General features: G+C 44.4%; 1 protein-coding gene across 1 annotated transcript; it reads left to right on the top strand.

Annotated features, from left to right (window-relative positions):
* Nucleotides 1–132: 132 nt before the first annotated feature.
* On the top strand, nucleotides 133–17,223 carry RSPRY1 (ring finger and SPRY domain containing 1). Its single transcript, XM_069738742.1, has 16 exons — nucleotides 133–267; nucleotides 378–464; nucleotides 1,986–2,461; nucleotides 3,407–3,459; nucleotides 4,243–4,355; nucleotides 5,130–5,256; nucleotides 5,984–6,042; nucleotides 6,659–6,725; nucleotides 6,822–6,953; nucleotides 7,030–7,145; nucleotides 7,593–7,736; nucleotides 8,799–8,910; nucleotides 11,361–11,463; nucleotides 12,864–13,016; nucleotides 13,376–13,480; nucleotides 16,113–17,223. The coding sequence occupies exons 3-16, from the start codon at nucleotides 2,115–2,117 to the stop codon at nucleotides 16,207–16,209; spliced, it is 1,728 nt and encodes a 575-aa protein (XP_069594843.1). The 5' UTR covers nucleotides 133–267; nucleotides 378–464; nucleotides 1,986–2,114; the 3' UTR covers nucleotides 16,210–17,223.

The following is a 17,223-nucleotide window of genomic DNA, read 5'->3' as shown; positions in this document are numbered from 1 at the left end:
CACCGACCAATGAAATCCTCGCTGACGTCACCTTCCAACCAATCCGAGCATGCCTGTCTGAAGACACTAACCAATCGCAGCGTGTCTTAATAAAGATGGCCGTCCCGGCATCAGCGTAAGGGAAAGGAGGTTGTGAGCATGCGCAGAAAATACAACTCACTTCCCGGCTGGTGTCGTCACGATTGGTCTTGTCTGTCTTCAACACCAGAGAGACAGAGAGGCGAAGGAAACCGGAAGTGCGCGGTATAGTGCGAGAGCCTTATAACGGTGAGAGGCTGCTCGGTGCATGCATGTGTCCCAGAGCTGGGGGGAGGGGTGCAGCAGAGCATGGCAGGTGCCCAGCCCTTCATTGTGTCGCCTGCTTCTTTGTCCTGCAGATGAGGTGTGAGGAGGACATCATCCTCTGTGCTGCTGTGACATCACATGTGGAGGCCTGACCGGACAGGTGTACCTTGTACTGCACGGTAAGGACACGACTGCTAGTTGTCGTGGCGACACGGCGTCACCGGACCTGGACCCGCCATTGTTAGTGGGTCGGTATGGGGCGACCAATGGCACAAGGCTCCCTGTGGGTATCCAGCCCTATAGACGGGGGTCACCACTTGGGACGCACTAACAATGGCCGGACTTGAGCTGTCCATATATTAAAGGGTTACTCCCATCTTGTAGAACTGTTCTCATTAAAATTTTCCACTGTTCTTGAGATATTAACATTTTTGTCTTCTTTTGTTTTCAGCTCGTTACCTTGGAGACCGACCACTGCGGCGAGACAGCAGATCGTGCACCGTTCTTACAAGCTCTTTTCTAGTGGGATTGTAAGCGCTGGTTTGAAGTTGGTTGGCAGGATCGCTGTTACCTCCCGCACAGCTTCAGCTCAGCGCTTACAATCTAGACGGCAGAGGTGGTCGGTCTTCTTGGCAACCAGCTGTAAAGAAAAAAAAAAAAGATTGTGTGACAATATCCATCTGTGAAGATGGGAATAACCCTTTCAGGTACATTTTTATGTACATATCCGCTGCAGACCTCCTATAGTTGATGGTGGTTATATAGGTTTTTCCAGTCTGTCTTGTTCTAATGCAAGTTTTTTTTTTTTTTTTTTTTTTTTTTTCATAGAATTGAAAATCCCATCTTGTTTATTGCACTTTTGATTGGGGTAGATGTTTATATTTACCATATAAAAGGGATATTCACATGATGGTATATTGCTATGCATAACCTCTGATGCTGTAGGTATTTCCCAGGGAATTGCAATTGGGTTTCTCGTATTAGCCCCTTTAGAAAGGAAGAACGGTGAAGGGTCTACACTTACTTGCTCCCTTTTTTTTCCATTTTCAGAACGTGATGGCATATTCTAGCAAAATGCTACCTTTTACTGAAATGTAAACACCCTTTATATAGTACAAACTACACACACTATATAGATCATAAACCTGATGAGGCAGGTGTATTACCTTTGAAGAACCATGTTGGAATGGCGGTATTATCTTTTGTTTGACGGCTCCTCAGTGTCCCTCCTCCTTGCTGCTGCTGAGATCTCTCATTGCTCAGTGCAAGCTGCAGCTGTCGGTGAGGCCGGGAGGGCTCATCATGTCCCTTTAATAATTCATGAAGTTTATATTATGAAGTCTGATGACAGATCCACTTTAAAGAAGTAGGAAATGGGTTGCAGAATTATTCAACCACTCCCCAAAAAATAGCTGCGACCGCTGTGATTGACGTCAGAGGGCCTATGGAAATGACTGATGCCTTGTCAGCCCCTGGTTGTGCTGTGGCGGGAGCTGCTTTGGTATCTGAGCTGATTCATCCGTCCTCTGCCTTCCGCTACGTCATCACACAGTCAGGACAATGGTATGATGCACTGCTGTCATTTAAAGGGTGGTTTTGCAATAAATGGTCATAACATGAGTTCATAGGTCTGTCTTGGATTCATTGCTACCTGGACTGACACCCTCTTCTTTTTTTTTTTTTTTTTCTTTTTTTTCCAGTGCTGCATTGGAGACATGGATCCTGGTCCCAGATAATTCTGGGTAACGGACCTCTCGGCACCCTGCACAAAGAAGATGGAGAAAATCCGGATTCCTGATCACGCAGCTGCGACGTGTCCAACGTTCTAGATGATTGTGCTCGCTTGGATTGCATTTCACGCTAGCAGGAGCCTTGTGCGAGGTTTTCTGCTGCACTTTGGGCACCATCCAGTCCATTTAAATGAACAGTCGGGGACCAGTAACATGGGGAACAATTGCGTTTGTAGAGAAGATAGCGGGGTGGAGGACAATGTAGACTCGCCCAGCCAACAAACTGAGAGCCGTATTGTACCTGCCAGTGAATCTAGGAACCGTCCAAGAGACCCAGTAAGACCACCAAGGAGAGGAAGGGGACCACATGAGCCACGGAGGAAAAAGCCCAATGTGGACGGCCTGGTGCTGGATACTTTGGCCGTCATAAGAACTCTTGTAGACAAGTAAGTTGGGTTATCCATGGATCGCATCGGTTCACATCCTGCTTACATCATGTAAGGCCATACGATAGAAATCGGGTGAGATTTCACCTGACCTGTGGAGCATTCGACGGACTGCCTACTAAGATGGGTTTTCTTTTCTTTTTCACTAAATTCACATTATTATTTGTCAGCTTTGGGGGTCTGAGTTTAAAGGGGTCTACCCGACGCTACTCACGTGAGTATTGGAAGGAGTGTTACCAAAAATGGAAGACCACCCGACACTGCCGAGACGTGTGCACAGTACCTACCTATCATGTATGTGACTGGGGTCGTAACATCATCAGCACCATAGACTTCCCAGGTGGAAAGGACCCCCAAATCACCCTTACAACGCTGCTCTCCACCTCCGTTCGTCAGCTCATTGCTATTGGTAGATGAGAAAACCAAAGCCGGGGACGACGCTGTGTGAATGCTGCTGTAGGGTCCGTGATCACCAAAGCCGTCCGGAAGCCCCTCATTTGCCTATGAAATAGTTGGAAGAAAAAAACAGCAAAAGTGCCTAGTCCCCTACTTATCTGTATAAGTGGTATAATTAGCGTTTTGAGGTGAAAGACCCCCTTTTAAAGGGGTGATCCCATCTGAGAGACTTATGGCACATCAGTAGACATGGGTCTCACCGCTGAGACCACCATCTATCTTAAGAACAGGTTGCGGCTCATGTCAGGAAAGGAGAGGTGGTCACAGATTTTCTGCTCTCTCCATTTATTTCTATGAGAGCTGCAAAAAATGTCTTTGGCTTATATGCATGGCAAAAGCATCTGTGATCTCTGCCTACCGTCCAGCTTGCTCTTCATTTTCGGGGGAAAGAAACGGATTCATCAACTCTGTGCTGATCCTGTAACCCCTGTATCACTGATTGGTGTCGATGAATCGGTGAGATGTTACCTGTAACCATTTTCTTTTCAGTGACCAGGAGCCCCCATATTCCATGATCACTTTGCATGAAATGGCAGAAACAGGTACTTTATTTATTTTTTGCATTTACCTTTCTTGTTGGCTCCTAGATTTGGCTAGTTGGCTTCTTGTAGCCTAGAGTCCTCATATACCATCTCCAAAGTGATGGATCTGGAAGAAGCCTCTTTTAGTGGCGCCTCCTATAGGACATCTCACACAACAGCTGGAGTTACTCTGCTGCCTATGTAAAAGGGTCGTGGGACAGAGTATCTGAGACCGTGGGCGGTGGGACAGGGCATGTGAGACCGCAGGTGGTGAGACAGGGCATGTGAGACCATCACTGGACACGTTGGGTGGGCCACTAAACAGTGGCCAATCAGCTACTTGTTTACCGGTTGGCTGTAGTTTAATACCCCGATTACACAGGCACTGAATGATCAGTATTCAATTTAGTACATATAGGCTGCCATTTGTTCTCGGCAGCACAGGTCCTATTTAGATGATGTGCTGCCGAGAACTTTTCACATGACAAATGAGCGTTTTGCGCCTGTTAACACTGGACGTTTATAGTGAAATGAGCTTTTCTAAGACCAGTCACCGTAATTGTGAAGAGTAAATGGACCTGAACAGCTGATTGACAGGGGGTCTGCAGAGAGTCGGACCTCCACTGATCTGATATACATGAGGATACTATAAGAACTGGACCAACCCCTGTAATTCCCTGTTTCTTGTTCCGCCTCCCTATAACGTCCTGAGCCTTGTGGCGGTTGTCATCCTCTCTGCAGTCGGGTGTATGGTGTATTTTCTCCTTTGTGGCATCACTGTGAGCGCTCTGCTTTCCCGTACAGATAACGGCTGGCTGGACGTGGTGCAGTCCCTCATCAGAGTCATTCCACTAGAAGATCCTCTGGGTCCGGCCGTCATCACATTGCTCCTGGATGAGTGTCCGCTGCCAACAAAAGTATGTGTCATCTGGGTATTCTCAGCTCCGCATGAATCGCCATAATGAAGGGAGCACGGGGCACCAAGCGTGCCCTAATCGCTCCATAAAGACGTGCCAACGGTTTAATAATGGCTGTGTAAAGTATAGGCTTCCTGGGAAATGCAGGTCTCTGGCATTACCAACCAATATAAAGTTTCTAAACTTTTTTTTTTTTTAATGGACTTTCTGTAATCTTCGATTTTAGGAAAATATTTTATATTGGGTGTTGTTCTTATTATAAAATAATAATAATTTGTCTTCCCAAGACCACCAGGCTTTTATTGCTTGCGTTTCCCTATTTCCAAATTTAGGTGCAGAAAAAATGGGTCGTCAATGGTTTTTACATCTGTTGTACCACAATCACGGCTCCTCATCAATCCCAGGTGGGGTGATTGTTGGGGTGCCCTGTGCTAGACCACCTCCAGACATGAGATCGGGGGTCCGCCGTCCTCTTTTTGAGCATGCACACGCTATTCCAGTTGTAGTCTGTGTGGCGGTGCTGCAGACCTTTCTGGCCGCATTTACCGACCCTGGGGTCTCGGCAGTAGGGACCCCAAGCAATTGATTATCCCCTCTCTTACTGCACAACCCTAATTTTTGGAAACCAAAGCGACCCGGACTAGCCTGGTGACTACACCCATAGTGCGATCCGTCTGCTGAGTGTTCACGGCGCCGCTCTGATGCCAGGAGCGGCCGCTTATCCAGATACTTCGCCTACAATTATCACTCAGCCCTGATCATTTCTCTTTACAGGATGCCCTACAGAAGCTGACGGAGAAATTAAATCTAAGCGCGGCCACGGCGGTCCAAGACTCGAGTAATCCCGCCAAGCACCGTAACACCACTGCAGTTTTAGGCTGCTTGGCTGAGAAATTGGCAGGTGAGTGTTATGTCCTCACTAAATCCACCGACTGCAACTTACTCTCCCGATTACTTGTATTATTCACCTGTCATGGAGTGGTATGTAAAAAGACTGGACAGATAATCGCAGTAATAACACCTCCATATTTCATTTTTCATTTCTGGCTACTGCAGAATGAGTAAACTGAGAATCCGTCAGTGAGCTCACTCTGAATGTCTTACCGGAAAGTTTATTTTCTATTTCCGAGCTCTTCTCCACTGAATTAGGACCACAAACAACATCACAGTCCAATGTGCAGGGAAACCAGGAGCCAGTAAAAACCAAACTGCACAATATTTTTAATGAAGACCAATTGCAAAATGTCGTTTTTTAGCTCCATATTTCGTAAAAGGTGAACAGCTCATGTGTATATGTAGATCACAGACAAGGCAGATACCGGCTTTAATACAGTCAGCGTCTGCCCATAAGGGCTGGGATCGCTGCTCCTGAGCTATGTAAATGCTGCTGTCAATCATAGTTATGTTTTATATTTTTACCAAATATATAAAATTTAAAAAAAGATAGAAAATGAATAGTGTCATCAAAAACAACTAATCCTGCAAAAAAAAAAGCCCCTATACGGCTGCGCTGACAGAAAAATAAAAAAGTTTATGACCCTCGGAAGATGATGGAAAAATGAAAAGTTGTGAAAGTTACTGGTATATTCCATCACAATATTTTTTTAATATATATTTTTTCCTTTTAGGTCCTGCTAGTATCTCCCTGCTGAGCCCTGGGATTTTGGAGTACTTGTTAGAAAGTCTGGTGAGTGTGAATGGTTAAAGGGATCAAGTTCATTCATGTTGTTGTTTGTTTTTTTCTTCCTGCAAGTTATTGCTGTGAAGGGGTTGTCCAGAACTGCGATATTGATGGGGTATGGCATGAATATAAGATCAGTGATGGTCCAACATCCACCACCTAATCAGCAGTTTGCAGTGTGCTCTTTAACCCTGCTGTTCTGTTGGTCAAAAATGACCGACTTTGAACTTCAATATTCTTTAAAATATTCAAGATGCGGCTCTGAAACCCGTGGCCGACCGACCCATCCTCATTTAAGTCAATCAACCACAAGTTTCAGAACCGCATCTTGAACACCCCAAAAAATACCAAAGTTCAAAATAGGTCTCCCCAGACCGAACAGAACAGCAGGGTTAAGCTCTATATACATAGTGGCCATTCTGGGGTACTGCATCTCTGTTCTTATTGAAGTGAATGAGAGCTGAGCTGCAGTACCTGAGAGCGGCCACTACGGTGTGTGGCGCTGTGGCACTCTGTGTGCAGCCAGCTCCTGCAGTCTGCTGATCGGGGGTGAGACCATCACTAGAAGATCTGGAATGGTCCTGGACAACCCATTTTAATAGTCTTGTCTTCTCTGATCTAGAATTTCAGGTTTCATCCCATGGTCATTCTGTTTGCACTTATTGCACTGGAGAAGTTTTCACAAACAAGTAAGAAGTGACGTTTTTTGGGGTGATGGTTTTTATTCTGGGGTTATATTATTATTATTAATTTGCGATCATTTCTCCTTGCTGACTCACTTATAGGTGAAAATAAAATGACTGTTTCCGAGTCTCGGATAAGCGATCGTCTTCTCCTGCTTGAGACGTGGACAAATAATGGGGATTTCTTGAAGCGTCAGGTGGGCTTCTGTGCCCAGTGGAGCTTGGACAATTTATGTAAGTGTCCTCTCGCCTTGTACATAATGTGGAGCGGACGCCCCCTACGGAATTCCATTACCTGTTTATGTTGCAGTCCTGAAAGAAGGGAGACAGCTGACGTACGAGAAAGCTGACCTGGTGCCCATCAATGCCATGCTGAACAGCAATGACGTGAGCGAGTACCTGAAGATTTCCCCCTATGGATTAGAAGTAAGGGTTATATTCCTGCTAATCCTCGTACAAGGAGTTGGGACAATCTGACAAATGCAGTTGTCGCATAACACTAGCACTAGATTATTCTCTCCTCCTCCTCCGTTTTGTCCTATAATATTTAAAGGGGCTATCCGAGACTTTAACATTGGTCAGCCCTCAGGATGTGTGATCAGTAGGGGTACGACACCCATCAGCCCCCTCCGATCAGCTGTTTCCAGTGTTGGCGGCTGGAACTACTCCATTACAGACCTGCACAGCTCCATCGACTGCATAGTGGCCACTGCTGGGTACTGCACATCCACGCTGATCGGTGGGGGTGTTGGGTGTCCCACCTCCACGGTTAAGATATTGATGGCCTATTCTAAGGGTAGGTCATCAATATTAATGTCCCTGACAACCATTTTAAAGTTATTTTGTATTTTTTATTTTTCTTCTTTCCTGTAGGCCCGGTGCGATGCTTCCTCCTTTGAGAGTGTTCGCTGCACGTTTTGTGTAGACAATGGTGTTTGGTATTATGAAGTAACGGTGATCACCTCTGGAGTCATGCAGATAGGCTGGGCGACCAAAGACAGCAAGTTCCTTAATCATGTAAGCGCCTCACTGATTCCGTTGAGGGCGACATACGACCCTTTGATTGCTTTTTATATCATTTTCGGGTGGAGGTGAGAGCTACAATCGTGGGGTGTGTGTGGTGTTTTTTTTTTTTTTTTGTTTTTTTTAATTTCATTTCTAAATTGACTATGATACTCACTTACAGAGCAGCACCCCACACTTACAGCCTTGAATTCTATCAGTGAGGTTATTAATGGTCGTCTGAGGAAGGCTCTGCCACACTGAATGCACTTTGGCAAATCATCAAGATCCGCTACTTGCAGTGGATCTTGATGGTTTTCCCAAGTGCATTTAGCGCACAGAATACTCCTCAGATGACCATTAATAACTTAATTGATTGCAGCCATTGTTGTAAGTGCGGGGATTTCTGCATTTTGCCCTCATACTCAATGCTGAGTAAATTCAGATGTTTTGAAAATTCAGTTTCCATATTTTTTTTTTTTTTTTTTTTATCATTTACATATTAGTAACATGTTTTCCATCCTCTGATTTCCAAAATTCCAAGACTTTTTTTTTTTTTTTTTTTTTTCCCCCTAGTCCCCGTAAGGGACTTAAACCTACAATATAATCACTAGTCCAGTAGCTATGCAGACTAGTCCGGCGAGGGGTCTATGCACTGAGACTAGTCCGGGCTCAGTAGCTGCAGACACGCCTCCATGGCTTTGATTGACATTGCGTTATCTTCGCTGTCGGGCAACAAGGACTGTGAAAAGGCGGGCAGTGAAGTTAATGTCAATCTCTCCTATGGGAGCGTGACTGCAGCTACTGAGCCCAGACTAATCTCTGTGCATAGACCCCTCGCAGGACTAGTCCGCACTCTATTGCCTTCATATGAGTTGATTTTGTACAAATTTGTGCATTTGATTAAACACAATATTTTAATGCCTGATTAAAGGTATAAAAAGTAATGGCTCCAGATTAGAAGCTTTGGGGACTTGAGTTTCCCTGTTAATTGCCGGTGTGATTGGAGCTATATCACAGCCGGCACAATACAGTGCAAGTGCATTCTGTCTCACTCTCTGCTCTGTGTACACATAGGAAGGATACGGCATCGGGGATGATGAGTATTCATGTGCGTATGATGGCTGCAGGCAGCTGATATGGTATAATGCTAAAAGTAAAGCTCACCAACATCCCTGCTGGAAAGAAGGTAGGAACCTTGACACCTTTAAATGGTCGCTGTAATTTCATCAATCAATAGTGCAAGCTAATGTAAAAACTTTGCTCATCCCATAAGAGAAATCTACTTCTTTCTCCACTTATGAGCCACATTTCCCACCCCTGCCTTGTCAAAGCAAAACAGACTTCAGCTCTCTGAAGTGTCAGGTTACAGAGGTGGAAGGGTGAGAGGTGCGCTTGGCACACTTAGAGAGCAGGCAGATTGTGCTGCAGTTCCGAGTAAATTTATTTCACTTCAGTGCTGGATCCACAGCCACACAGCTCAGTACTGCTTTTGTTAGTCCCCTTAGGGGACATGAATCTGTGATCACCTGATCGCTTGTGCGGTACATAACGGCCTCAGCACCGCTATGTATAGTGAAAGTCACAATCTCTTATGAATTCCTTCTAAACACTGACTTTCACAGGAGGACAGTCATGACAAGGACAGAAGCCTTCAGCAGACCCCTGGCTGTCATGGCAACCCATCGGCGTCCCACGATCATTTCACGGGCACGACGATGGGCATGTGGAATGAGGTGCCCTTCTGCCGGTGCATGTTAAATGCCCCTGTCAGAGATTGACAGCAGAATTTAACATGTTAACTGCACGGTGCTGTTAACCCGTGGCTGTTAGAGGCAGATGATGGCTGAATAATCCATCATCTACCGCAAAAGTAAGGAACCCGATATATATGACGGAACTGTACGTCATATGTTGGGAATGGTTTAAAAGGTTATTCCCATCTTTAAAGATACGTGTGATTGTGTCTGTAACAATAAGCAACTTTCCAATTTACATATTTTTAAAACTGTGCACCATTTCTCTAATGAAAAAAACTGTTTATCTGATGCTGCCTGAGCTCGCGCCTCTGCTGCCTGAGCTCGCACATAGCCTAAAGTTCAGATTCAGCAGAAAGCACAGTGGGGTTATTTAGGAGATACTCTGTATACACACAGCTTAAATAAAGGGAACACTTAAACAACAGAATATAACTCCAAGTAAACCAAACTTCTGTGAAATCAAACTGTCCACTTAGGAAGCAACACTGATTGTCAATCAATTTCACATGCTGTTTTGCAAATGGATTAGACAACAGATGGAAATTATTGGCAATTATCAAGACACACTTAATAAAGGAGTGGTTCTGCAGGTGGGGACCACACACCACATCTCAGTACCAATGCTTTCTGGCTGATGTTTTGGTCACTTTTGAATGTTGGTTGTGCTTTCACACTCGTGGTAGCATGAGACAGACTCTACAACCCACACAAGTGGCTCAGGTAGTGCAGCTCATCCAGGATGGCACATCAATGTGAGCTGTGGCAAGAAGGTTTGCTATGTCTGTCAGCGTAGTGTCCAGAGGCTGGAGGCGCTACCAGGAGACAGGCCAGTACACCAGGAGATGTGGAGGGGGCTGTAGGAAGGCAACAACCCAGCAGCAGGACCGCTACCTCCGCCTTTCTGCAAGGAGGAACAGGAGGAGCACTGCCAGAGCCCTGCAAAATGACCTCCAGCAGGCCACAAATGTGCATGTGTCTGCACAAATGGTTAGAAACTGACTCCATGAGGATGGTCTGACTGCCCGATGTCCACAGATGGGGGTTGTGCTCACAGCCCAACACCGTGCAGGACGCTTGACATTTGCCACAGAACACCAGGATTGGCAAACCCTCCATGTGCTCGCCAGAGGTAGCCTGACTGCCATTAGGTACCGAGATGAGATCCTCAGACCCCTTGTGAGACCGTATGCTGGTGCGCTTGGCCCTGGGTTCCTCCTAAGGCAGGACAATGCCAGATCTCATGTGGCTGGAGTGTATCAGCAGTTCCTGCAAGAAGAAGGCATTGAAGCTATGGACTGGCCCGCCTGTTCTCCCGACCTGAATCCGATTGAATACATCTGGGACATCACGCTGCACCACAAACTGTCCAGGAGTTGGTGGATGCTTTAGTCCAGGTCTGGGAGGAGATCCCTCAGGAGACCATCCGCCGCCTCATCAGGAGCATGCCCAGGCATTGTACAGTAAGGAGGTCATACAGGCACTTGGAGGCCACACACAGTACTGAGCATCATTTCCTTGTCTTGAGGCATTTCCACTGAACTTGGATCAGCCTGTAACTTCATTTTCCACTTTGATTTTGAGCATCTTTCCAACTCCAGACCTCCGTGGGATATTAGTTGTGATTTACGTTGATCATATTTAGGTTTTATTGTTCTCAAACACATTCCACTGTGTAATGAATAAAGACTTAGGACTGGAATATTTCATTCAGTGATATCTAGGATGTGGGATTTGTGTTTTTTTTTATTTTTTGAGCAGTGTGTATATCTTACAGCTGTGAACATATATTCAATCACCACTACTTGTTTTTTGTTCTCCTGATATTTCCATTTTTTTTTCTACATTTTTTATTTCTTCTTTCTGTGTCTTTGTCCTGCAGGAGACACTGTCGGCTTTTTATTGGACTTGCATAAAAAGTTAATGGTCTTTTCTCTTAACGGGAACCAACTTCCACCTGAGAAACAAGTTTTCTCTTCCACCACGTAAGTGCTGTGTTTGCTTTCCTGGCGTCTGTGATTAATGGACTAGAGAAACAGTTCCATCTCCTCTCTGGGTCTTATACTGGAATCACTGTGTATTTTCCGCACGTTGTAACATTTTTATGTACCGTATTGGGCTTGTATGGTGCCTGCCATAAAGGGAGTGTATGAGAATCACAAAGAATAACGTCTTTTTGTTTGTGGTTTTTTTTTTTTTTTATATGTAATGACATGAATAAATTTTACTTCATCTCCATTGTCCTTTGAGCATTTCTCATTGTGCTGACATTGCTGCTCCCTCCGTCATCTCTCCAGTTTTCCAAGGAGAAACACTCAGTATTAATATTGAGCATGTGTTTTTTTTATATAATTTGGACAGATAATGGAAGACTAATTTTTTTTTTTCTGCCCTGAATATATACCAGCAGTCGCCCCAACAAAAGTGCCTAAGGGGTACACTAGATAATGCAGAAATGTCAATGCAGCCTTTAAGATTTAAAGGGATTTACCCTCTTCTTCAGATGCCTATGGGATCCCATTCACTAAGCCTTAGTGAACAGTATATAGTACACACTATATCGTGTACTGGAAAACGGAAAAATGCAATTCCACAATTTTTTTTTTTTTTTTAATTTATGTTCAGTAAATGCTAAAACTGACCTGGCAGAATGATTCCCCAGATCAGTACGAGTACACAGATACCAAACATGTATAGCTTATTTATGTAAGTGGTTGAAGAGAAAAATCCAAAATTTTGCATTAAAAATAAAAAAAAATTTTTTTGCATTTTTGTCGCCATTTTCCGAGACCATTCTCATTTTTCGGGGTCTGGGTGGGGGCTTATTTTTTTTTTTTGCGTGCTGGGCTGACATTTTATCGATACCATTTTGGATTAGTTACGATCTTTTGATCGCCTGATTTGAACTTTTTTTTTATTTAGTTTATTTATTTTGTAAACTTTTTTTATTTTATTTATAACTTTGATGGTCCTCTTAGGAGACTTGAAGCTGTGATCGTCCGGATGCTTACTGCTACACATGGCAGTGCTTCATATATAGCAAAAATTATAATCTATGAACACCGGCCACAGGAGATTCAGAGTGGCAGGCACAGGGGTCTTCTGCAGACCTGGCGATCACGTGACAGGGGCACTGATGGGTGGGACTTGTGACTTTGTTCCGGCTGGCGTGTCTTATATACTGCTGTCAGTGATTGACAACAGCATTTAACAAGGGGGCACTTATATCATGACTGTTTCCCAGCATGGTGCACACACTGCTTGTCTGGGGATGGTAGTGCTGTCCACCATTGTATTTTATGGCGCCGTTCTCCCTTAGTAAATGTTAGTTGCGTCCTGTGTAATACAGCTGCCATCACTGACCCTTTCCCCCTCTCCTCCTCAGGTCGGGGTTTTTCGCTGCAGCAAGTTTCATGTCCTATCAGCAGTGCGAGTTCAACTTTGGAGCGAAGCCCTTTAAATATCCACCTGCAAACAAATTTAGCACTTTTAACGAATATGCCGTGTTGGCTCCTGAAGAAAAGGTCATTTTGCCAAGGTAGAAGATTCTCTTGCACCACTGCCCTGATATAGGTTGATCATCGGGACTCGGACCCCCCAACAATCTGATGTTGATGACCCATTTAAGTACTTGCCCAGTTTGCTATCAACAAAAGCTTGTAGGCATAACCAAGATGGGGGGGGGGGGGAGGATTCGCTGCCTGAGACTGGGCATGCTAGAATCCAAAATGTCAGGACTTCCACAGCCATACCCCAGAATCTAGTGCAGGGGTCTCCATACATATCAGATGGATAAATCTCAGTGCTTGGCTAGGGTCCCGCTATATGGCCACTTAAAGGGCATGGTATTTATATGCAATAAATAAATAAATGACCTTATCCCCCCTTTCTCTCCAGGCACAGACGCTTAGCACTGTTAAAACAAGTCAGCATTCGGGAGAACTGCTGCACGCTCTGCTGTGACGAGGTGGCCGACACAGAACTGAGGCCTTGTGGACACAGGTCGGTCATTGCACCTTGGCAAGGCCACATTGGTTGGGACGGGTTCACTGAAGTGCAGCTGTTGCTTTTATTTCGTGCCCCTACTTGCATTAAGGTTCCCTATTGTCTAGTTTTTGTAGTTTAAAACTATATTTTAATTTGTGCCAAATTCTTCTTTCAATTTTTCACCGTTTTGGAAGTATATTTTATGCAATTTTTTTATTCTAATATAAAAAATATATTTATATTGGGAAAAAAAAACACTGGTGAGAACATAAATTATACGTCTAAAATGGTGCAAATTGAAAGAATGTTATTGTTTACTAAATTTGCCATTGGTCGTTTTTTATTTTTTTTCTTCTATATGTTTGTGGCTGATTTCTCAATTGTAACTCTTCAAAAAGTCCCACAATTTTGGCACATACACTACTCACATAAAGTTAGGGATGTTTGGCTTTCGGGTGAAATTTCAGGTGAACCTAAAATGCTCTGTAACATTTTCAGGAGAACGTAATGTGACGTCTCTAAACTTCTGAATGCACATGTCCGACTATTCAGTGTTTTCAGGACTTTTTGCACAACTTGTTGTTCTCTAACAAGGAGCTTAATGGGAAAATTCCCAGCAGGTGTCTGGTAAATGAATCAGCCAATACATTTCAGGGTTCAATTAGAGTTGGTGTTAATCAGTCCTCCACATCATGCTGGTCACATATTGACATCATGAGACCAAGATGACACCTAAGAGTTGATGACCAGGACCTCGCCATTGTGAAGCTTCAAGCAGAATGTTCTCAGATGGAAGTGGCCACTGAGCTTAGAGGGTCACAGAGTCACTAGCAGGGTGCAACAGAGATGGAGGCAGAGAAGTGGACGCCTTTGGCCACATCTGACATTATTGTGAAAAAAGCTCTTCAGAACCGGATGATGAATGCCACACAACTCCAGGCACATGTAAGGGAGGTGAGAGGAACCCAAATGTCACGTCAAACCAATCGAAACAGTTTCCATCAGCGTGGTCTGTACGGTTACCTTACCACACCGCCAGGCACCGACAAATGGGCCAAGGAGCATCTACGCTGGACGACAGACCTGTGAGCCCCAGTGATAAAAGTCGATTCGTGCTGAGCAGAAATGATGGCCGCCAACGATGTTGGAGGCGTCAAGTAGAGCTATGTGTCAGCCATTGTTGTTGCCAGACGAGCCTTTGGTGGTGTTGGCGTGGGCAGGTGTGTTTAGTCAACCCTACATTTTGTGAATGGTACAGTGATGAGCCCCTACTACATGAATAACGTCATTAGTCCAGTCATAGGCCTGTGTTGTTCATCTTCATGGACGACCATGCTCCAGCTCATCGAGGTCCCATCGTTGGGGAACGGCTGCTGGAGACTGAGGGAGACCTCACATGGAGCGGCCTGCACTTTCTGCAGACGTCAATCGCATAGAAAACCTATGGGATCAGCTGAGCCGCCGTGTAGAGGCTCGTAACTCTGTACCCCAGAACCTCAATGACCTGAGGGCCGCCCTTCAAGACGAGCGGGACTCCATGCCTCAGCAGACAGTAACTCCACTTGAGAAGAGCAGGAGACGTCTTTGTCAGCCATAATTGATGCTCAAGGTCTCATGACAAGTTGTTGGGGTATATCCACCACTCTTGGCTTTTGTTTCAATAAATTGAGATGTGGAGACCACCATTACTGACTACTGTCATGAGAAAATATCACTAGAGCGTTAACTTTTTACGTTTTCCATAAATTTCACCTGAAAGCCAAATATCACTAACTTTTTGTTAGTAGTGTATATATGCCAGCTTAGCCGCTGGAATGATGCATTCTATTAGTATTTTTGTAAGCTTTCAATATTTTTTTTTCTTTTTTATATTTTAGCATATGTGACTTTAAAAAGTCACAAAAGGTTAACAAACTTTTTTTTTTTTTTTGGGGGGGGGGAGGGGGTTGCATCTAATTATTATTATTATTATTATTATTATTATTATTATTATATATTTTATTTTTTTACCTGAGGTAGGTAAACTGTGAAGATAGGTGGGAAGGTGCACTGAACTGCTCGGCCATGGCAAGTGTGCACTGATCGTCCGTTCCTGGTTTGAACAATCCTTTTGTGCTGATGAACTCCACATTCTTGACCAACCAGTCTGTCAGCACAAAATGACTGTTCAAACCCAGCACATACGCTCGGTGCGACATCCCACCTACTCGTTTTCCATCCATTTTCCTGCTTTGACAGATGTGGCTATATAGGAATCAGAGGAGGGCAGACATAGATGGGAAAACAAGTATGTGGGGAGGTGCTTGGTTTGAACAGTCATCGTGTATTGACAGTCTCTTAAGGAAAGTTGTTCAAGAATGGGGAGAAGTGATGAGCGGACATGCTGGGATAAGGTGTTATCTGAGCATGCTCGGGTGCTAACAGATTGTCTTCGGCTTGTTTGAAAACACATTTGAGTCCCCGCGCCTGCGTGGGAAGTCAAACTTTGCGACCCACTTTCCTAAACGCTGAGTTTTGCTGTAACTGCAGCAATGGCTGATAAGAATGGCAGTCTGCAAAACGACGAGATATTTGCAGCTAGACTCTACCTGTACCCTGTTAGGCACAAGAAGGGAAATAATGGAAACTGTCCTTTCTTCCTCCACAGTGATCTGTGCATGGAGTGCGCTCTGCAGCTGGAGACTTGTCCGTTGTGTCGACAGGAGATAAAGACTCGCGTCCGCCAAATTTCTCACATCTCTTGACCTCTGTGGAGTAAATGCAGGAAGATGTCCTTTTCTTTAATGAACGAGATACTGTCATTTTCAAGTGTTTTGTATTCGCATCAGATTGAGGAGAATGGCCATATTGTCTATCACGGCCTGAACGACATGGACCGAAGCGCGATGGAAGATCTATTAACAAGCGAGATACATCCCGGATTAGAGCGTGTGTACGATGGACATCACATTCATTCCTTAAGGTACTTGTTGGGACTGGACCATCACGTTTGGAGTATTTCTATCCATTTTTGGGGGCTAAAACCTGCCCTTGTTGGATAGCCACGGCCATTTCTGACTTGTTGCATTAACATTCTCTCCAATGGACACCTGAAATGTTATTTTGCTCCATTTTTTACTTTTTTTTTTGGAAAAGGGTTTGCACTATAGTTATGCATCAATGTCATTGCAAAAACTGTAACTAATTGTACCATACTGCAAAGTGTCTATTTTTGCCAGACAATACAGTATTTGACCATTGTTTTCTATACACGTGGCCTTCTGCTGGTCAGTCATTTTCTTTAGAAACTGTGGATTGTGATTTTTCTGTAAATGAAACCTTTTTTAGGGCTTAATTTATATTCCAAAGAATATTTGGTTAAGATACAGGAAAGGTGTAAACTTAGAGTTTTGTAACGTGCGCACGACGGCGACTTCAAGAATCAACCTTTTTTTTTTTCTTCCTATATTTATAATTTGATATGACCAGGTTGACCACGCGACCAATTCTGTCCGATACGATCGGCCTTCAGTAAGCCGGCTGTCGCCCTACGCCACTCCCCACCCTGCAGCGTGTACACAGCCGGGGTGCTGAAGACGGGCCGTCTCATCTGTTAATAAAGGAAAGACAAGTTTTGTATAGATGAATGTTCTGTAAATGGAGAATTATCAGAAATTAATAATGTTGTAATCAAGTACACAATGTAGCGGAGCTTTAAGGCTCTGCCCTGTTAATATAAGTGGACGAATGTCAAGTAAAGATTTTACAAAGTCAAGGAC

Source organism: Ranitomeya imitator, chromosome 9 (genome assembly GCF_032444005.1).
Source record: "Ranitomeya imitator isolate aRanImi1 chromosome 9, aRanImi1.pri, whole genome shotgun sequence".
NCBI classification, from domain to species: Eukaryota; Metazoa; Chordata; class Amphibia; order Anura; family Dendrobatidae; genus Ranitomeya; species Ranitomeya imitator.
The sequence above is the reverse complement of the archived record's forward strand: the minus strand, read 5'-3'. Positions and strand labels throughout refer to the sequence as shown.